General features: G+C 44.7%; 1 protein-coding gene across 1 annotated transcript in view; it reads left to right on the forward strand.

The window, feature by feature from the left end:
- tspan31 (tetraspanin 31) overlaps positions 1-23444 on the forward strand; it is a 78670-nt gene that overhangs the window by 34638 nt on the left and 20588 nt on the right. The window contains exon 2 of the mRNA XM_039746631.1: positions 11626-11793. Within this exon, the coding sequence (XP_039602565.1) occupies positions 11626-11793 (168 nt within the window). The remainder of the gene's footprint in view (positions 1-11625; positions 11794-23444) is intronic.

Here is a 23444-nt window from a genome sequence, read left to right on the forward strand (position 1 = left end):
TGACCCGAGGTTCCACTGTAGTTATGTTTTAGTGCTAATGACTAACAACAGAGATGCAGTCTGCGCAGTTAATCAGCAGCTCTAGTCAGGGTGTGCTTAACTGAAGTAGTGAGTCTTTAGCCGGGATTTGAAAGTTAGGACGGAAAATGGCGGCAACCATTCAAAAAAACTGAAGACAAAATGGCTAATATTGTATTTATACAATTTAAATGTGTGATTCATTTTCTGTTTCTAACTTGTTCCTGCCTGAAAAGAATCCGATGAACGCACGCAGTAAACAGCATCATTATAGAACCATTACAGCTCTTGTCACATGAGAACAATAAAACTCTTGAGAACAATAACCAAATCTTACCTTAAACGAGTAATTACCAGAACATGAATCCTCCAGGACCTCTTACTGTGCATATGCCTCAGCAGGATATCCAAAAAGGCTGCGTTAAAAAAAGTAAATATTTCCTGCCTTTATAAAAAGCAAGCAGTGTGTGCAGCAATGGGGCAGGTTGTATGTGTTTAGGTATGAAAGCGAGTGCCATCTTAATTGCAACTGTCGCTTTCCGGTGTAATGAGCCAATTTGTTGAACAAAAGAGTACCTACGGGCGGAGGGGCAATGCAGCTCTGTAAACCCAAATTACTGAAGGGAGGCTGGTTGTTATTGTATGCGTGGTTGACACCATTGGGGTTGGGAATCACTAGGCACCTCACAATTCAATGCAGTTTCTATTCCGGTGCCGTAATCCACCTTAATAAAAGCTGAAGTGGCTGTGTGTCCAGTTGCTATGTGTCTGTCATACCAATTGATTACGACAATATGGACATGAAAAGGCTATGTAGCAGAACAAAGCCAGTCCTGTCCACCTCATTCTTTTAAAATAACATCAAGTCGAGTTTTGACGGTCCATACTGTCCACCACACTACTTGGTCACTCATTTCTTGTGTCTGCCGTACTTTGTGTGAAGACAAACTTCCTGATGTTTGTGTGAAATTTCCCCTTCACAAGTTTCCAGCTTTGTCCCCGTGTTCTTGATGACCTCATTTTAAAGTCACCGTCTGATCCACTGCACTGATTCCCTTCATCATTTTAAACACGTCAGTCAGGTCTCCTCTTCATCACTGTGAAGGCTCAGCTCTTTTAATCTTCATAACTCACCCCCTGTAGCCCCTCAATCAGCCTCGTCGCTCTTCTCTGGACTTTCTCCAGGGCTGCTGTGTCTTTATGGAGTCATAAACTGACCACAGGACTCCAGATGAGGCCTCACCAGTGTGTTATACAGTAATCCCTCCTCGATCGCGGGGGTTGCGTTCCAGAACCCCCGATAGGTGAAAATCCGCGAAGTAGAAACCATATGTTTGTATGATTATTTTTATATATTTTAAGCCCTTAGAAACTCTCCCACACTGTTTATAAATATTCTCCGCAGTTATACAGTAAACCCTTGTTTATCGCGGTTAATCCGCTCCAGACAGATAAATGAATGTCCACGAAGTAGGATTCTTTATTTATAAATCTAATATTTTCGCAGTTAGAGCATAGAAAACCTGTTTACGACCTTCTAAATACGTTTTTTAACATTATTAGAGCCCTCTAGACATGACATAACACCCTTTAGTCAAAAGTTTAAACTGTGCTCCATGACAAGACAGAGATGACAGTTCTTTCTCACAGTTAAAAGAATGCAAACATATCTTCCTCTTCAAAGTGCGCGTCAGGAGCAGAGAATGTCAGAGAGAGAGTAAAGTAAACAATGAAAAATCAATAGGGTTGTTGCGCTTTTAAGTATGCAAGCACCGCGATAAAGCAGCGGCAATGAAGGGATCAATGCGAAGGTAGCCTTTCAGCATTTTTACAGGAGCGTCCGTATCTTCTAAGCAAACAGCCTCTGTGCAAACAGCACCTCTGCTCACACCCCCTCCGTCAGGCGCAGAGAATGTCAGAGAGGGTGAGAGAGAGGCAGAGACAAGCAAACAATCGAGCACAGCGCAGGAGGCATATCTTATAGCATTGAGGAGTTTTAGTTAATATTTAATACGTGCTCTGATTGGGTAGCTTCTAAGCCATCCGCCAATAGAGTCCCTTGTATGAAATCAACTGGGCAAACAAACTGAGGAAGCATGTACCATAAATTAAAAGACCCATTGTCCGCAGAAATCCGTGAATCAGCTTAAAAATCCGCAATATACATTTACATATGCTTACATATAAAATCCGCGATAGAGCAAAACCGCGAAAGTCAAAGCGCGATACAGCAAGGGATCACTGTAAAGACTTGAGCAGAACCTCCTGTGACTTGTACTCCACACGTCAAGGCGCTATATAACCTGACATTCTGTTAGTCTTCTTAATGGCTTGTCTGCCAGTTGATAGCTTAGAGTCCACTGTGACTCCTAAATTCTACTCATAAGGCGGACTTTCGAGTTCTTCTCATGTTAAAGTCCCCGTCTGATCCACTGCACTGATCACCTTCATCATTTTAAACACTTCAGTCAGGTCTCCTCTTCCTCTCTGTGAAGGCTCAGCTCTTTTAAACTTCATAACTCACCCCCTGTAGCCCCTCAATCAGCCTTGTCGCTCTTCTCTGGACCTTCTTCAGTGCTGCTGTGTCTTTATGGAGTCATAAACTGACCACTGGACTCCAGATGAGGCCTCACCAGTGTGTTTTAAAGACTTGAGCAGAACCTCCTGTGACTTGTACTGCACACGTCAAGGCGCTATATAACCTGACATTTTGCTAGCATTCTTAATGTCTTCTGAACACTGTCTGCCGGTTGATAGTGACGAGTCCACTGTGACTCCTAAACCCTCCTCATAAGCCGGACTTTCAATTTTCAGATGCCCCCCATTGTGTTTTCAAACCTCACATTTTTACTTTCTTTACTAGTCCCTGTGTGATGATTCATCCGATTCTTGATTATCTGCTAATCCTCCTATCTTGGTATCATCATCTGCCAACTTAACCAGCGGGTTCTCTGTGAGGGGTGGAGTGGTGGCTCTGAGGCTAAGAATCTGCGCTGGCATCCTGAAGGTTGCCGGTTTGAATCCCCATCACTGCCAAAAGAGATGCTACTCTGCTGGACCCTTGAGCAAGGCCCTAAACCTTCAATTGCTCCAGGGGCTCTGGCTGTACAATGGCTGACCCTGCGCTCTGACTCCAAGGGGTATGCAAAATGATGCATTTCACTGTATAACTATGTATGTGACATCAAAAATAAAGAATTATTATTATTTCTATTCCTATTCAAATCATTTCTCTCTCTATTAAAAATAGCAGTGGCCCCAGCACTGCCTCCTGCTGGTCACCAGTCTTAACATCACCCAATTCTGATGAGGCTTTTCACCCCATCACACTCTTCTTCCTGGTTCTGAGCCAATTCTGCACCCATCTACACACACCACACCCTGAACTTCCACTTCTTTTAGTTTGATGGCCAGCCTTTCGTGTGGCACCTTACCCAATGTCTTCTGAAAATCAAGAGAATGATGGCGCTTCACAAACAAATGGTGGTGCATTTGATGGCACATTGCAAACATCTGTCATAATGAAGTGCATTGCATTTGTCATTCAAGCACATCATAAACATTAACACTGCTTTTGTGAATTCCATACTGTACGGTGCATAACGGATCCCTGTGCATTGCATTTGTCTTTCCAACACATGGCATTTCACATGCAGTAACATGGCTGCTACGAATCCCATATACTATAACAAGAGGTTTACTGGGAAATCGGCATCTGATCCTGTGCTGAATTTGTAAGTTTGCTCACTTATTAAATGAAATGAACAATCTTTAATTTTTATGGTAGTTTCATTTTAATGGAGAAAGACAGAATATGAACCAAAAATCCAGAAAAGATGCATTATATAAAAGTTAGAAATTGATTTGCATGTCATTGAGTGAAATAAGGATTTGATCTCCTACAACCCAGCCAGAATTCTGGCTGACAATCAATCACAGATACTCCTGATCTCGGCTTGTGATGTGTATAAAGCACACCTGTCCACAGAATCCATTTCTTCCATTCCAACACCAATGAGCTATCAAAGGATGTCAGTGACAAGGCTGGAATGGGCGACAAGACCATCAGCAGGAAGCTCGGTGAGAAGGTGACAACTGTTGGTGCGATTTATTTGGTAATGGACAATATAAGAAATATAAAATGACCATCAATCGCCTTCTGTTTGGAGCTCCATGCAGTGCATTAACACTGCTTTTACGATTATCTTAAGTGGCGGCATGCAACAGAGACATACAGTGGTGTGAAAAACTATTTTCCCCCTTCCTGATTTCTTATTCTTTGGCATGTTTGTCACACAAAATGTTTCTGATCATCAAACACATTTAACCATTAGTCAAATATAACACAAGTAAACACAAAATGCAGTTTTTAAATGATGGTTTTATTATTTAGGAGAAAAAATCCAAACCTACATGGCCCTGTGTGAAAAAGTAATTGCCCCCTGAACCTAATAACTGGTTGGGCCACCCTTAGCAGCAATAACTGCAATCAAGCGTTTGTATAACTTGCAATGAGTCTTTACAGCTCTGGAGGAATTTTGGCCCACTCATCTTTGCAGAATTGTTGTAATTCAGCTTTATTTGAGGGTTTTCTAGCATGAACCGCCTTTTTAAGGTCATAGCATAGCATCTCAATTGGATTCAGGTCAGGACTTTGACTAGGCCACTCCAAAGTCTTCATTTTGTTTTTCTTCAGCCATTCAGAGGTGGATTTGCTGGTGTGTTTTGGGTCATTGTCCTGTTGCAGCACCCAAGATGGCTTCAGCTTGAGTTGACGAACAGATGGCGGACATTCTCCTTCAGGATTTTTGGTAGACAGTAGAATTCATGGTTCCATCTATCACAGCAAGCCTTCCAGGTCCTGAAGCAGCAAAACAACCCCAGACCATCACACTACCACCACCATATTTTACTGTTGGTATGATGTTCTTTTTCTGAAATGCTGTGTTCCTTTTACGCCAGATGTAACGGGACATTTGCCTTCCAAAAAGTTCAACTTTTGTCTCATCAGTCCACAAGATATTTTTCCAAAAGTCTTGGCAATCATTGAGATGTTTCTTAGCAAAATTGAGACGAGCCCTAATGTTCTTTTGCTTAACAGTGGTTTGCGTCTTGGAAATCTGCCATGCAGGCCGCTTTTGCCCAGTCTCTTTCTTATGGTGGAGTCGTGAACACTGACCTTAATTGAGGCAAGTGAGGCCTGCAGTTCTTTAGACGTTGTCCTGGGGTCTTTTGTGACCTCTCGGATGAGTCGTCTCTGCGCTCTTCTGGGGTAATTTTGGTCGGCCGCCACTCCTGGAAGGTTCACCACTGTTCCATGTTTTTGCCATTTGTGGATAATGGCTCTCACTGTGGTTCACTGGAGTCCCAAAGCTTTAGAAATGGCTTTATAACCTTTACCAGACTGATAGATCTCAATTACTTCTGTTCTCATTTGTTCCTGAATTTCTTTGGATCTTGGCATGATGTCTAGCTTTTGAGGTGCTTTTGGTCTACTTCTGTGTCAGGCAGCTCCTATTTAAGTGATTTCTTGATTGAAACAGGTGTGGCAGTAATCAGGCCTGGGGGGGCTACGGAAATTGAACTCAGCTGTGATACACCACAGTTAGGTGATTTTTTAACAAGGGGGCAATTACTTTTTCACACAGGGCCATGTAGGTTTGGATTTTTTTTTCTCCCTAAATAATAAAAACCATCATTTAAAAACTGCATTTTGTGTTTACTTGTGTTATATTTGATAAATGGTTAAATGTGTTTGATGATCAGAAACATTTTGTGTGACAAACATGCAAAACAATAAGAAATCAGGAAGGGGGCAAATACTTTTTCACACCACTGTACCTGTAGACTGTTCCCACTAATGTTTATGCACTACTATTCTAGCACCTGTTATTGTAACGGGCTTAATGTCTAGTAATTTATAAGAGCCGAGAGCGCAGGAACTGTGATGACAAAAACATTCACGCCAATGAGAGGAGAGAGGGGTGTGAACCGGAAATGGTGGAGAAGAGAGCGTGGCTTGAAAAAATCTTTTGGCAATAATCTCTTCAAAAAGGTCTTTTTTTAATATAATAGAGATATTACATATGAAAAAATCTGTATCTAATTATTTTAATTACATTAATAGCAAACATCAATGAAATGAATTATCCATCCATCCATTATCCAACCTGCTATACCCTAACCACAGGGTCACGGGGGTCCACTGAAGCCAATCCCAGCCAATACAGGGCACAAGGCAGGAAACAAACCCCGGGCAGGGCACCAGCCCACCGCAGGGCAGACACACACACACACACAATTTAGGATCGCCAATGCACCTAAACCTGCATGTCTTTGGACTGTGGGAGGAAACCCACGCAGACACGGGGATGACATGCAAACTCCACGCAGGGAGGACCCGGGAAGCGAACCCCCAGGTCTCCTAACTGCAAGGCAGCAGCGCTACCACTGCGCCACCGTGCCCCCATTAAATGAATTAGTTACCAAATAATAAAAGTAAGTAAACACCAAAATTAATTTTCAATCAAAAAAAAATAGTTTCTATAAATAAAGATGCAATAGTAATTTACACATGACATACCGTATGAACTTGTAAATTATTAATAACTAGCGACTGGGAGCCTGATCGAATCGGGCTACAAATTCTACGTTTGTGAAATCCATACTTTCTCTGCAAAGAATTATATTATTTTTTTTTTTTTTTAAGTCCTCGAAATGATTTTATCATCATGGCACTGATTTGTGCTCAAAATAGACCTTTTCGGTCGATGTAATGAAGAGCTTCCTGTTTAAACGGGGCTGCGAGACGTGAACTCAGCTCTTCGGCGCACCTCCTTTTGATTTTTTCCAGCAAACAAATTTTCAAAACAAATCGTATTTTACGACTCTAATCAGAGTCGGAGTGATAATTATATTGGCGTGGTCATTTTAGATCTGAGATCGGCTAACATTCAAACAATGACCGTTGTTAATACCCAGCCGTCATTACTCAGTTTGCCAATAGATGTCAGAAGGACGGATGCCAAAACTGAACTGCCCAAAGATAGATTTCGACGTACCAAGCAAATGGCGACACGTTCTAAATTACTTACGATTCCGGAGCTGTCGAAGGGTTTAAGTCAGTTGACGATGTTATTCCCGGAAAGTACGCCCCACCAAAGCAACGCTCCAAAAACCAACCGAACTTACTGTTATCTGCTCAAACCAACACCGACTTATTATACTCGGCCGTCCAGCAGCGTCACTGAAGCATTCGAACATTCTCAGCCAATCACGCAATACTGCGTCCGCGTTTGTCACGTGATGTTCTAACTACAGAGGCCGAGTCTCATTACATGGTTCTAACTTGTATCGAGTCGAGGTATTGACGCACAATGCTTGGCACTTGTGCTGCGTGGACACAGCGGATGTGTTTGCTAACAGCACCACACACTGAAAGCTGAAGTGAAATAAACTAAGCTGTCGGTTTAGTAAAATGTTGTCATAAGAACTTGCAGTGTCTTTTGACATGTGCAATACAAACATGTCGTCGTCGTCATCTTCTTCTTCTTTTGGCTGCTCCCATTTAGGGGTCTCCACAGCAGATGATCCGTCTCCATCTCTCCCCGTCTTTTACATCATTTTTTGCCATTCCAGCTTCCTTCACATCCTCCCTCGCTGCGTCCTCCTCTTTGGCCTTCCTCTTCTCCTCTTGTCTGGTAGTTCCTTCCTCCTTGTGTACCCCTCATCTCTCCTCTGCACGTTGCTCAAACAATTTCAATCTCGTCTCTGTCACTTGGTCACCAAACTGTCGTACCCCTGTTGTCCCTCTAATTAAAATGGTGCGACTTAAACCACCTACACCTGAACACCAGCAAGACCAAGGAGCTGCTGGTGGATTTTAGGAGGACCAGGCCCCTCATGGACCCCGTGATCATCAGAGGTGACTGTGCAGAGGGTGCAGACCTATAAATACTGGGAGTGCAGCTGGATGATAAACTGGACTGGACTGTCAATACTGATGATCTGTGTAAGAGAGGACAGAGACGACTATACTTCATTAGAAGGCTGGCGTCCTTCAACATCTGTAATAAGATGCTGCAGATGTTCTATCAGACGGTTGTGGCGAGCGCCCTCTTCTACAAGGTGGTGTGCTGGGGAGGCAGCATAAAGAAGAGGGACGCCTCACACCTGGACAAACTGGTGAGGAAGGCAGGCTCTATTGTAGGCACGGAGCTGGACAGTTTGGCATCATGGCAGAGTGATGGGCGCTGAGCAGACTCCTGTCAATCATGGAGAATCCACTGCATCCACTGAACAGGATCATCTCCAGACAGAGGAGCAGCTTGAGGGACAGACTGCTGTCACCGTCCTGCTCTACTGACAGACTGAGGAGACCCCACACTATGTGACTCGGGGGAAAACGTTAACATAATGCAGGTATAACAGACAATAACTTTGTATTGTTATCACTCTGATATTTAATATTGTTATTATCAGTATGCTGCTGCTGGAGTAGGTGAGTGGACCCTTGGGATTAATAAAGTATCTATCTATCTCTCTATCTATCACAAATCGCACACACACAAATTTTCTCCACCCAGTCCATCCTGCCTGCACTCTCTTATTCTGCTCTCTGTTGCTTTGGCCTGTTGAACACCACTATTTAAGCTTGTCTGCCTTCACCACCTCTGCTCCTTCCACCACCTTCCCTCTCATTAACACACGTGGACTCCATCTCACTCCAGTTGACTGTCATTCCCCTTCTCCCCAGTCTGTCCCTACTGTTCACCTCTCCAGGTTCATCTCAACCTGCTCTCTACTCTTACTACAGATCATAATGTCATCTGCAAACATCATGGTCCACCTCATCTGTCAACCTGTCCTTCACCATTGCAAACAGAAAAGGGCTCCGAGCCGATCCCTAATGTAATCCCACTCTCATTCGTACCACACACCTCGCCACAGTCACACTGTCCTCATTCCAACCCTCATACTTTACTGCCACTCCCGACTTCCTCATACAATACCACAACTCCTGTCTTGGCACCTTGTCATACACTTTGTCTGTTAGTCCACAAACACGCAATGCAATTCCTTCTGACCTTCTCTGTACTTCATCATCAACACTCTCATTACATCTGTAGTACTCTTTCCTGGCATAGAACCATATTGCTGCTCACAGATCTCCACCGCTCCTCTCAGCCTAGCATCCATCACTCTTTCCCGTATCTTCATGGTGTTGCTGATCAACTTTATACACCTGCAGTTACTGCAGCTCTGCACATCTCCCTTATTCTTCCATCCATCCATCCATTATCCAAGCTGCCATATCCTAATGACAGGCTCATGGGGGTCTGCTGAAGCCAATCCCAGCCAACACAGGGCACAAGGCAGGAAACAAACCCCGGGCAGTCCCTTATTCTTGAAAACTGGTATTAAAATACTTTTTCTCCACTCCTCAGGCAACATTGTGTTGTTAATTCTAATTAGAAACTCTAGTGACATCTCGCCTAAACCTCTCCATACCTCCACTAGTACATTATCCGGGCCAACTACTTTTCCACTTTTCACCCTCTTCATTGCTTCCCCTCACTTCAGCCTTGCTGATCCCAGTACTTTTGTGATTTATCATCTCCACTTCATCCAACCTACACTCTCTCTCATTGTCTGTATTTGTAAGTTCTCCAAAGTGCTCCTTCCACCATTTCAGTACACTCAACTCGGCACATTTCGGTCCATCAATAACATGCCAATCTAATGTAGAAACACTGTAGTCATTTCTACTTGGTCTGACCTCTTGGGCACGGCCATCAGCAGCGTGTCTGTCTGCGGAGAGAGTGTCGACCTCGTCATTGAGAGATTTACTGACCTCGGCAGTGACATTCACATCTCTGGTGACTCTTTCTATGAAGTTAGTAGATGGATTGGGAGAGCATAGGGGGTCATGAGGTCACTTTAAAGGGGTGTGTGGCGCTCCCGCTATCTAAACAAAGGGACAAAAGTCCAAGTCTTTAGAATTCTGGTGCTTCCTGTCTTGCTAAATGGTTCTGAGACATGGACGCTATCCAGTGACCTGAGATGTAGACTGGACTCCTTCATGTGTGTCTCTTTGGAGAATCTTTGGGTGCCGCTTGTTTGACTTTGTGTTGCTCATGGAGTCCCGAATGAGGCACATGACCTGCATTGTTAGTGAGCGTCAGTTATGACACTACAGCCAAGTGGCGCGTTTCCACGAGGGTGATCCAGCTCGTAAGATCCTCATTGTTGGGGACCCGCGTGGCTGAAGCAGGCCAAGGGATCGCCCCCGTAACACCTGGCTGCGGCAGATAGAGGGTCATTTCTGGAGGGTGAGACTGGACCGCGTGTCTTCCTGGGGGGGTTGCCAACCAGAAATCCGAGTTGTTTCGTTGTGTAGTGGGTGTGCCAACATGCTGTACCAGTGCAGGCTCCCCAAGTTGACTTGACCAAAAACCCTTAAATCAAAATCGGCCATGTGCACTGTGATCGCGTCTCGATGGTTTGATTTGTAATTTTAAACTGTGGAGCAGAAGGGGAAGTCAAAGAAAAATGTGTCTTTGTCCCAAATATTATGGAGGGCACCGTGTGTGTTTAACATTTTTGAGAGACTTTTCAGCCATGGACAGTGTGGTGGGCAGCCGGGACACCCTAAATGTGGAAGGGCCGAGGGGAGAGAGTATTTTCATAACAGATTCTCCCCCAGGCCGACAGAGTGCAGCCCCCTCGTGTGGGCATTTTCAGGGGTTTAAATTTGGCCACCCAGAAGTGTGGCCGGAAGAAGCTTGTTGGGCACCCGGAGTCCTTTCGGGTGCCCTATAAAGGGAGCCACTCACCACAGGTCGGGAGGAAGAGGACAACGCCTGAGGAGGAGTGGAGGCAGAAGAACTGGTGTTAAGAAGGCACTGTTGTAATGCTGGTGACATGTGCGCTTAAAGCTAAATAAACTGTGTGTTGTGTGTGCCAAGCTGGTGTCCTGCCAGTCTTCACAACAGTTTATCCATCATAACCACTGGCTTCCTTATTGGTCGTTGGATGTTCACAAGAGCTTCTTTGCTGTTTAAATTCCCGTTGCTGTTTGGAGCTCCGCCTTTAAGAGGTCTTGGATTGGTTTAGAAATGTCACATGTGGTGGTGAACCGTCCAGTCGAGCCGAGGTTCGTTCAGAGTTGTCTCCAGACGTATCGCCTGAACCTGCAGGACCACCTCTTTCCTATCGCTTACACGCTCCTTACCCATTTACTACTGGTCACTGCAGAGCTCACCCGCCAGCCATCCATTCGGTGGGGCGATCACAACTAAGCCAAACTAAAATGCAGGGCGCCAAAAAGACCACTGGACTTAATGATAACGTCTTGTGAAGCAGCAAGCATGCAGTTATTGTTGTCTCCCTGGTCTCATGGTGCAACTGTCTCGCTCTCAATGCTACAGCAGTTTTGGTATTTATAGCAAATAAGTAGTGGCGCCGACAGACAGATGGACTTAACTGGGCTCTCGTGTTTTTACATTGACATATCTGTCTGAGTATTGTGGTCAGGGATGGCTCAGGGCCTGTGCCTCACTGATCTCTCTCTCTCTCTATCTCTTTCTTTCTCTCTCATTCTTCTAGTTGGTGGGCTTGCTGCTGATTGGCGTTGCTGCGTGGGGAAAAGGGTTTGGCATCGTCTCGAGTATCCACATCATCGGCGGAGTCATCGCTGTTGGCGTCTTCCTGCTACTGATCTCCTTCGTGGGACTCATTGGTGCCGTAAACCACCATCAAGTGATGCTGTTCTTTGTATCCTTTCTTCAGACAAATGTCACCCACTCAGTTCAGCTTATTTTAAAGTGTAGGTTCAGAGTACTGTGACAAGATGTGAGGTAAGATGCAAGTATCTGTTTTACAACTTACTCAATGCAGAATTAGTACACCAAAAGGCACAGATTTGTTTGAAAAACGTAGAAAAATAAAGTCCTATGACGCTGATTCATATACAGTCATATGAAAAAGTTTGGGACACCCTCTTAATTCTTTGGATTTTTGTTTCTCATTGGCTGAACTTCCTTTTAATATCTGACATGCCTTATGGACACAGTCGTATCTCAGCAGTGACATTAAGTTTATTGGATTAACAGAAAATATGAAATATAACAAAATTAGAGAGGAGCATAAATGTGGGCACCCGACAGAGATATGACATCAATACTCAGTTGAGCCTCCTTTTGCTCCTTTGAGCCTCCAGACGCTGTCCTGTAGCCTGTGAGGAGTGTCTAGACTCTGGATGGAGGTATTTCTGACCATTCTTCATTACCAAATCTCTCCAGTTCAGTTCAATTTGATGGACAGCCTGCTTCAAATCATCCCATGGATTTTCGATGATATTCAAGTCAGGGGACTGTGACGGCCATTCCAGAACATTGTACTTCTCCCTCTCCATGAATGCCTTTGTAGATTTTGAACTGTGTTTTGGGTCCTTGTCTTGCTGGAATATCCAACCCCTGCGTGACGTCAACTTTGTGACTGACGCTTGAACATTATCCTGAAAAATTTGTTGATATTGGGTTGAATTCATCCAACCCTCGACTTTAACAAGGACCCCAGTCCCTGAACTAGCCACACAGCCCCACAGCATGATGGGACCTCCACCAAATGTGACAGGAGGTGGCAGGTGTTTTTCTTGGAATGCGGTGTTGTTCTTCCGCCATGTAAAGCACTTTTTGTTCCGACCAAATAACTAAATTTCTGTCACATCAAAATGAATCTGGCTTGTCTAAATGAGCATTTGATACAACAAGCGACTTTGTTTGTGGCGTGAGTGCAGAAAGGGCTTCTTCCTCATCACCCTGCCATACAGATGTGCTGAATTGTAGAACGATGTTCAGATACACCATCTGCAGCGAGATGTTCTTGCAGTTCTTTGGAGGTGATCTGTGGTTGTCTGTACCCATTCTCACAATCCTGCTCATATGCTACTCCTGTATTTGTCTGTGGCCTGCCAGTCCTGCTGTGTTGGATTAACAGCAACTGTGCCTGTGGCCTTCCATTTCCTGATTCCATTCCTTACAGTTGAAACTGACAGTTTAAACCTCTGAGATGACTTTTTGTAGCCTTCCCCTAAACCAGAAGACTCAACAATCTTTGTTTTCAGATTTTTTGAGAGTTGCTTTGAGGATCCCATGCTGTCTGTCACTCTTTAGAGGCGAGTCAAAGGGAAGGAAGCACAACTTGTAATTGACAACCTTTTACCTCTCATGATTGGACACTCCTGTCTATGGAGTTCAAGGCTTAACGAGCTCATCCAACCAAGTCACCAGCATTGAGCAGTGACAGGCATTCAAATCAGCACAATGACAAGGGGACCCACATTTGTGCAAAGCCAGTTTTTCACATTTGATTTAATTTCATAAGACTAAATATGGCTTTACTTAAAATCTTTGTTCAGAAAACACCGCAGCACTCAGATGTTCCTAGGAAATGAAAGACATACCACTGGTATCTTTATTGTTGAAAGGAGAGTCAATTATTTTGCAGGCTGAGAGGGGGTCCCAAACTTTTTCATATGACTGTAAGTAGAAGCCAACAAGTCCTGTCCATTAAATGTTAAGCTATGGCCAGTTGACAACGAAGGAGAAGAAAGCAAAAACTCAGTCAGCATCATCAGTGGAGAAAAGAAACCACTGGTTGGGCATCTGTTGGTGAAGAGAGATACACTGATCTCGACTTTGGTGACGATGCTGTGATCTTTGTGGAGTCAATGGAGGCTTTGGTCTGGGGTCTCGAGAGACTGAGTGTCTGGGCTTGCGAGGGTCCTGATAAAAACCAAAGAGCCAGGCCTTTTAATGACCTCTTGGACACGGCCATCAGCAGTGTGTCTGTCTGCGGACCGAGTGTCGACCTCATCGAGTGGTTTACTTAACCTCGGCAGTGACATTCATGTCTTCCTATGAAGTCAGTAGACGGATTGGGATAGCATGGGATGTCATGAGGTCACTGTAAAGGGGGGTGTGGTGCTGCCGTAATCTGCAAAGGTACGAAGGCCAAAGTCATTATAGTCCTGGTGCTCCCTGTTTGAGAGACGTGGATGCTTTTCAGTGACCTGAGACGACGACTGTCTCTCAGGAGAAGCCTTGGGTACCGCTGGTTTGACTTTGTGTCGCTCACGGAGTCCTGAGTGAGGCACATGACCTGCATTGTGAGGGAGCGTCACTTATGGCACTAGTGCCACGTGGCGTGATTACCCGAGGGTGATCCAGCTTATTGTTGAGTACCCAAGTGTCTGGACGAGGCCAAGGAGACACCCACGTAACACCTGGATGCGGCAGATAGTGGGTCATTTCCGGAGGGTGGGACTGGACCGCATGTCTGCCTTCGGGGTTGCCAATCGGGATCCCGTGCAGTTTCGTCATGTGGTGGGTGTGGCAACGCGCTGTACCAGTGCAGCAGCATCGGCAACAACATTTATTTCTATCGCACGTTTTCATACAGCTGATGTAGCAACATGAAGATAGAAAAGAAAAAAAACTATATATTTATAAAAATAAAATAAGGTAATACTAATTAGCAAAACATAAAGTAAGGTCCGATGGCCAGGGAGGACAGAAAAAAAAAAACTCTAGGGGGCTGGAGAAAAAACAAAAATCTGCATGGCTTCCAAGGGCACGAGACCACCCAGTCCTTCACTAGACATTCTGCCTAACATGAATGATTCCTGCTCGCCAACGTGACTGACAAAGTCCCAGTCCTTGATATTTTGGCCAGCTAGCCACCCGCCAGTACAAGTCTGTGCCCTCGCCCCCCCTTTAAATCTGATGACAGGATCGTTTCATCCGATGATTCCAAGGTGCCCAGTATCTCCGAGTCAGATGGGGTTCTGAGATGTGAGACATCGCAGCATCCAGATGTAAAGCAAACTGAATTCATTTCCTAAACAGCTGTGAGAGGTGCACACGGCGCTGGAGTTGCCCGTGGTGGGTGTTTGCTCACTTTTGTGTTATGTCCTTCTTCATATCCTGGTGCTGTTTACGTTGGCTGGCTGCCAGAATGATCGTCACTTTTGCGTACCCACACATCACAATAAGCATCTTGGAATTGGCGTGAAAACACAAAACAATCTTGTGATTTTTTTTTTTTGTCCCTTGCCGACATTCAGTTGTCGTGTCCTCTCTAGTGGCCGAGGAGTGGTGAGATTTGAGCAACTGCTGGCCTTCCATCTTAAACTTCTTGTGAGGTGTAAAGCTGACACAGCCTTTAGGTGCCCACCTTGCTGACCCCCAAAAATCAAATGCATTCCTGCAGTTCTCGTGCCACTTCAGCAAATGAATTAGCAATGCAAAGCAGACAGTCATAAGTGTGCTGACCTACTAAATTATAACAGGTTAGAAAATGGGATTCCAATTACAATTTGCATGTATGCCTTTTTGTGGAAATGCTTTCATTTTAGTTAAATAAAAAATGTATGTATAATTGTTTTTTGTTGTTAAAACAATGTCCTTCGCATTAATTATTACTGCAATTATGTAATTATTTGTTCAAGTTTTGAGGTCAGGTTATTCTACTCACTAACTATGGTGCCGAGTAGTGGGAATGAGTTGCATATGGATTAGAATGTCACTGACATGTGAACACGGGACACTAAGGACCCTAAAATCCCCACCCAGTCACCTACCACTCGGGCATCTCCCCTCACTCCGCCTTCTGCATTACTAATCGCGTATATACTCACATATAAGTAATGTCTTGAAACCCAAAAAATCGATCATAAAATCAGGTTTCGACTTGTACGCCCATTCAAAAACACGACTTTATTTATTTATTAGGGTGCTCCACCCCCTGCTCGCTTTGCTCGCCAAACCCTGGGTTTGAGTTACCGGATAAACAATTTAAAGAGATTGTTATTTACATATGCATTATTTTCACTTTTACTTTAAAACTTTTGTAAAAACAGTATTTGTCCTTTATTTCTGGCCCCGGGCATGGTTACATGTTTCTTATGGGACGTATAACACTGCTCGGATTGTGAAGGGGGCGGCTGAACGCATGCTAAAGAGATGCGGTCAGTTCAGCTGATGTCTTGCTGCGTGTTCTGCTTGTCACGCTTTGCGTCGATCATTTAAAAGCCTGTACAGCAGCTGTCCTTTTGCCACTTCGTGTCTCTGCCGCTTGTGTTGTGATGGGTTGGGGCTGAATGCATGCTAAGGAGATGCACTCGGATCATCTGCTCGCTTGCTGCTGCTGGCAGGATGCGTGTTCTGCTTGTCGTCGTTTTAAAAGCTTGGGAGCACATGAAGTGTGTCTGCCAAAAGAATTTCAACGACTGCTAGGTTAGATGTCCGTGAACTTGTTTTAAATTGTTTGTAAGTTGGGCGTGACGTGCAAAAGTCATCATCTCACGGGATTTGCTGCTTATGGTTGTAATGTCTCGTCTCACGTGTCGTCAAAATTGTCTGTCCGAGATGATCAGGTCTCGATCGCTTCGCATATCGTAATCTCTTGGACCAATAGCGTGAGTTTTTCACATTCGGCTTTTACAACCGACATTATAAAATTCCAGAAATTATACGATAAAATCCTGACTTGTCCGTGGGAGAACTTATCTGCGAGTATATACTGTAGCTCTTGTCCTTACCTTTCACTGGTGTAACAAATGGAGAACGGAACAGTTAACAGTAGAATTCCCAGAGCCTATGAAAAATCACATAGATCCATCCCAACTTTAAATCCCTTCGCACCTCTCCATCAGCGTCTTTTGTCCTTTAAATGTGTTGATAAGCAGCAAGCAGCCTGCTATCACATCCCCCCACCCCGCAGTTGTCTCAGCTCAAGTGTGTTTACCTGCGTGTCGGTTGCTTAGAGTTGTATAGAGAGAGAAGTCAAGCAAAATGACACCTTTTATAAATACTATATCGTTATTTGGAACACTTGCATTTCATGTGTGTTCCGTACCTATAACATTCTATGTAAACACATCGTTAAAACAGAAATGTTTTTCACGTTTTAGTAGTAATTGACAAAATGTAGACATGAAGTGTATAATGTATGAAGCCTGAATTCCAAATATCAAAGAAACACTTTCACAAAAGTACAAGTATAACAGAAGAAGTGCGCTTCTATTCAAGAATATAACTGCAGATAAAGAACCCGCATTAGGGTGCGACATTGACACGCATTTGCTACGACCGCCTCGGTGGTGCAACGGTATCAAATGTTCACTGGTAATTGAAACTTCACTGGTTCGACCCCAGATGAGTCTGTTTTTGAGAAGTCAGCTGCTCAAAAGGGCCCAACACAGCAGAGTCCGCCCACCAAGAACGAACGGGGCAGCCGTGTGGTGGACGGGCAATGAAACCGCTTGCTGCCCGAGGAACAATACACTGCGCAAGCAGCGGAATCACCCTCCTCCAGCCACCACTTGCAGCATCCCCAGGCCGAAGATGACGGAGTGGCAGTTACTGAGGCGCATGCGTCGCAGCTGCGGCCCGTTCGTAAGTTGTAGGTCGGATTTCCTTAACCTGGGGACTACCTGTATACAGTTTAGGGTGTACACCCGTTCCCACCCCTTGGGTGTTGCAATAGGACATGAAACATACGTAACTTACGTAAGTACACTGTAAGGAGTGAGCACGTGAAATTTCAGCTTCCCACCTATAAGGAAAGTGTGAGAATTAGTGAGGAGTCAGGGAGGGTTTTGTCTTTTATATGTAGAGATGACAACAACACCACAAGAGAAATCATTTTGCATGCTGCAGTTTTGAGAAGTGCAAGTCCATTGTTCAAGTGCAACGTGAATTCTGCTGACGGTTCAACAAGCAGCTGACTCATCATAAGCAAATTTACGAGTGGCATAAAAAATACTCAGAAGAAGGTTGCATATGCAAACGTGAAAGCACTGGTCATCCACGCACGTTAGATGAAAATGTCGAGCGTATCCGAGGTGTGTTTCAACGGAGCGCCCTAGGAAATCCACATCACGGGCAAGCATTGAACTTGGAAATTCCTCAAACAAGCACCATGTGTACCATGACAAACATCAAAACGGTAGATCATTGCTTGCCACACACGAGTCAGCTGGTCCCCAGTTACTGAATTCAAGATCTGCAACATCGAATTGAGGAAGCTGTGAAGATTAGCAGGCATAGGTGGAACAAACACTCTTTCTTTAATGTACCCCCAAAATCGTAAGGGGTAAAGTCTGGAGACCCAGGAGGGCCACAGACAATGAGCAAGATCTTGTTGTCCACCTCATCCAATCCATCATCCTGGAATAGTGTCGTTTAGTTAACACCGGACCTCCATGTGGAAATGAGGCAGGGCGCCATCCTCCATGAAAATCAAGTCAGTCGAATCTTCTTGAAGTTGGGGGGAAACAACCAGTTTTGTAGCATGTCCAGGTATAAAAATCCAGTGACAGTTTGCTCCTCAAAAAAGGTCCATAAATTTTGCTTGCAGAAATGGCACAAAACACATTTACCTTTGTTGAGCCTCTTTCGTGTTCAATGACTATACTGGGGACCAGTTGACTTGTGTGATCGCGTGTACAGTGCTGTGCAGAAGAGCACATCTTAACCTTTTGTCTTCACCATTCAACAATGTCTCTGAAACACAAATCTGATGCAAGTGCTGGTGATACAGTAAAGAAGAGAAAATAAAGTCGAAATAATAAAAAGGTCAGAGAGAGGAGAAACTCCATCATTCATTGGCAGAGCACTTGGTTACAGTCGGTCAACAATAGCATTTATTAAAATAACGTACCTGTTCCGACTTACAAAGAACAAACCTACAGTCCCTATCTCGTACGTAACCCAAGGACTTCCTGTGTATAGATAGGGGGGACCCCTCCTCACTATTACTGCGACTCCCAATATATGTAAGAAGCCCAGATTTCCCATGCTCCTCCTTTACACTGTACTTACAAACGTTAAATATGTTTCATTTCACGTCGTGCCTCGTAACAAACTTTGGAAAATAACGTCTTGTTTTTGGCAGTTCCCACCATTATGCCATACGGAACTTTCGGAACTGACCTCTCCTTTTGCCGGTTTCATTCCTTATTTCTGTTAACAGAGGATTTATTTCATGGCAGAGACGCACAAGGGCCGCCCCCCGGTCCCCCTTCCTTTTCCCACACGGCCGCTGTCCGCGTACCTACCACGTGGTTGGCTCCCTGCCTATATACATTAACGACATCCTGCACTGATGTGCCTCCTCACACGCTTCTTTACTTTCCTCAGCTGTTTGTCGTGCTCACTGCTCCCTCCTTCTTTACTCCACCGCTTCAAGCCTGTTATTGTTGGCCTTGCTTCACGTCTTCCTGCTGGTGACTCCTGCCTTTTCGTTTAGTTTCTTCACACTCTTAATCCTCCTGGCAGGCCTTCACATCCTCTACTTTTGAAGGTCGGTGCACCAATTATGTTAACTATGAAACTTGCAGCCACCAAAACTTTGTAACGGCACCAGGCTTCAGATCAAATCTCTGCACAAGAACCTCATTGAGGCCACGGTCTTCACTGGCACTGACTCAGGGGAGACCCTCTCATACCCTCTGACCTCCCATTCCAATTCAAACACCTCCAGTTTCCAGTAAGGGTCTGCTTCGCTATGACAATAAATAAGTCACAGGGCCAGACTCAAAAAAGGTTGCCATTGACTTGACACAAGATGGCTTCTCACACGGCCAACTGTATGTTGCATGCTCAAGAGGAAGCTCAGCAGACAGCCTGGTCATTTTACAGCCCGAGGGCGTCGTTTACAAAGAGATCTTTACATCCTAAAAATGTGCATTTCTCAAACACAACATTTACAATTATAAATTAAACTCTTTACAATTATCAAATTCACTCTCAATCCTTATATATAATTTGATACTATCCATATGTACGGTGTTCGTGTCAATACCTCGACTCAATACAAGTTAGAACTATGTAATGGGACTCGGCCTCTGTAGTTAGAACATCACGTGACAAACGCGGACACAGTATTGCGTGATTGGCTAAGAATGTTCGAATGCTTCAGTGACGCCGCTGGACGACCGAGTATTGTAAGTCGGTGTTGGTTCGAGCAGATAAACAGTGAGTTCGGTTGGTTTTTGGAATGTTGCTTTGGTGGGGTGCACTTTCCAGGACTAACATCGTCGAATGACTTAAACCCTTCGACAGCTCCGGAACCGAAAGTAATTCAGAACGTATTGCTATTTGCTTGGCACGTCGAAATCTATCTTTGGGCAGTTCGGTTTTGGCATCCATCCTTCTGACATCTATTGGCAAACTGAGTAATGACGACTGGGTATTAACAACGGTCATTGTTTAAATGTTAGCCGATCTCAGATCTAAAATGACCACGCCAATATAATTATCACTCCGATTCTGATTAGAGTCGTAAAATACGGTTTGTTTTGAAAATTTGTTAGCTGGAAAAAATCAAAGGAGGTGCGCCGAAGAGCGGAGTTCACGTCTCGCAGCCCCGTTTAAACAGGAAGCTCTTCATTACATCGGCCGAAAAGGTCTGTTTCAAGCACAGATCAGTGCCATGATGATAAAATCATTTCAAGGACTTAAATAATTCTTTGCAGAGAAAGTATGGATTTCACAAACAGAATTTGTAGCCCGACTCGATCAGGCTCCTAGTCACTAGTACTAAAATAAGCCTACGACAATTACATCGACAGTCATGTTACGTTATTTTTAAAACGTCTCCTTTTCTTTTTCATAACTTCTTTAAGTAAATTTCCTTTGAGATTAATAGTTTTCTGATTCTGATAATGCACTACTTCTCCGCTGTGAAGCGCCAGTATTTTGCTAGTTTTACTATAAACGAGAAATGTCGCTCGGTGGCATTGACTGGTACTTTCAGGCGGGCTTTTAAACTTTGAACTTTCCTCTATCCAGTGATGTGCGGAATGTGTTTCTGTCTTCTGCAGTTTTGAAATCTGCTCTTTCATTTTGAATAGCCCGGTATCTGACAGATGTTGTACGGTGCAAACCTGCATGAACCGGAAACGGTAGAAATGTGGTCAGAAAAAAAAGACAGCTGCTCATCAGTCACCACCCCAAGGTTGCGAACTGACCTAGCAGGTGTTGGTGACAGGGAGTCGAGCTGAACAGTCCGGGTAGCCGGGATCACATCAAGTGTGGTGGTCCTTCATCCAGGTTGAGATATCAGTAAGATATGCAGAGACGCTATCCGATAGCGTATTGTCCTCTAGGGGCAACGACGGGTACAGCCATGTAAGTGTAAATTTTAAAAAGTGTTTGCGTGTTAATTTAATTCTTTATTTATTTGTGAAATACATCTTTTTCGTATACCCTTTGGGGTCAGAGCGCAGGGTCAGCCATTGTACAGTGCGCCCCTGCAGCAATTGAAGGTTAAGGGCCTCGCTCAAGGGCCCAGCAGAGTAGGTAGGTAGATAGATAGATAGATAGATACTTTATTAATCCCAAGGGGAAATTCACATCCTCCAACAGCAGCATATTGATAATAACAATATTAAATATCAGAGTGATAACAATGCAGGTATAACAGACAATAACTTTGTATAATGTTAACGTTTACCCCCCCGGTGGAATTGAAGAGTCTCATAGTGTCGGGTCTCCTCAGTCTGTCAGTGGAGCAGGATGGTGACAGCAGTCTGTCACTGAAGCTGCTCCTCTGTCTGGAGATGATCCTGTTCAGTGGATGCAGTGGATTCTCCATGATTAACAGGAGTCTGCTCAGCGCCCGTCGCTCTGCCACGATGTCAAACTGTCCAGCTCCGTGCCTACAATAGAGCCTGCCAGTTTGTCCAGTTGTGAGGCGTCCCTCTTCTTTATGCTGCCTCCCCAGCACACCACCGCGTAGAAGAGGGCGTTCACCACAACTGTCTGACAGAACATCTGCAGCATCTTATTTCAGATGTTGAAGGACGCCAGCCTTCTAATGAAGTATAGTCGGCTCTGTCCTCTCTTGCACAGATCATCAGTATTGACAGTCCAGTCCAGTTTATCATCCAGCTGCACTCCCAGTATTTACAGGTCTGTACCCTCTGAACAGTCACCTCAGATGATCACGGGGTCCATGAGGGGCCTGGGCCTCCTAAAATCCACCACCAGCTCTTTGGTTTTGCTGGTGTTCAGGTGTATGTGGTTTGAGTCACACCATCTAACAAAGTCCTTGATTAGGTTCCTATACTCCTCCTCCTGCCCACTTCTGATGCAGCCCACCATAGCAGTGTCGTCAGTGAACATTTGCACGTGGCAGGACTCCGAGTTGTATTGAAGTCCGATGTATGTTGGCTGAACAGGACCAGAGAAAGTACAGTCCACTGCGGTGCTCCTGTGCTGCTGACCACAATGTCAGACCTGCAGTTCCCAAGACGCACATACTGAGGTCTGTCTGTAAGATAGTCCACAATCCATGACACCAGGTGTGAATCTACTGCCATCTCTGTCAGCTTGTCTCTAAGGAGCAGAGGTTGGATGGTGTTGAAGGCGCTAGAGAAGTCCACTCTGTCCAAGTGGGAGTGGGATCAGTGTAGCATATAGATGATGGCATCCTCTGCTCCCACCTTCTCCTGGTATGCGAACTGCAGAGGGTCGAGGGCAAGGCGGACCTGTGGCCTCAGGTGGTGAAGGCCTTCAGCAGTCGTGGCGATACTCCATCTGGACCCGCTGCTTTGCTGGCATGAAGTCTCCTCATCTCTCTGCTTACCTGGGCTGCTGTAATTGTGGGAGGGTGCAGTACTCCGAGGTGAGAGTAAGATCTCTTTTTGGCAGTGACGGGAGTTCGAACCGGCAACCTTCGGGATACCAGCGCAGATCCTTAGCCTCAGAGCCACCACTCCGCCCTCAAAGTCAAAAAGAGCAAAACCATATAACGTAACCAATACCTCTTAACGCAACATGAAACATCATTTTTTTTCAATTTATTACATTTTACTCTTTTTTTACTCTGGCTAATTACTCGCTGTAATTTAAAATAGTTCTATTATGCATATGTAACAATTGCCATGAAAATAACAATCTGTTTAAATTGTACATCTGCTTCCCCATACGCGAACGGCAGAGCCGTCAGGTGGCTAGGGCAGGGTTGGCAAACGAAGCAGGCATGGGGGCCAAGCCCCCTAGTCTAAATTATATTACGTTACATCTCAATGATTACTTTAAGATATATAAAAAAACAAAAGGGTGTCCCTGTTAAGCTGAAGTTTTTCAGACAATCCTGCCAAGCACCTTCCATATCCCACAGGGGTTCTGAAAAGCGGTGTCACATATTGTGGCTTCCGAAAAGGGGGTGTGGCTTAATAAAAATCTGGAAATCTAATAAAAGCGCATCATGCCAGTGCCAAGTGTGCCGTGTGATCTGCTTGGGCACACTTCCTGTGGCTTATCTTCACTGTAGTTGCTGCCGCTGCTGCGGAGACCACAAGTAACGTGGTGGCAGCTCTTGCCGTGTCGCGCAGGATGTTGCGGTTTTAGGTG

Source organism: Polypterus senegalus, chromosome 3 (assembly GCF_016835505.1).
Source record: "Polypterus senegalus isolate Bchr_013 chromosome 3, ASM1683550v1, whole genome shotgun sequence".
NCBI classification, from domain to species: Eukaryota; Metazoa; Chordata; class Cladistia; order Polypteriformes; family Polypteridae; genus Polypterus; species Polypterus senegalus.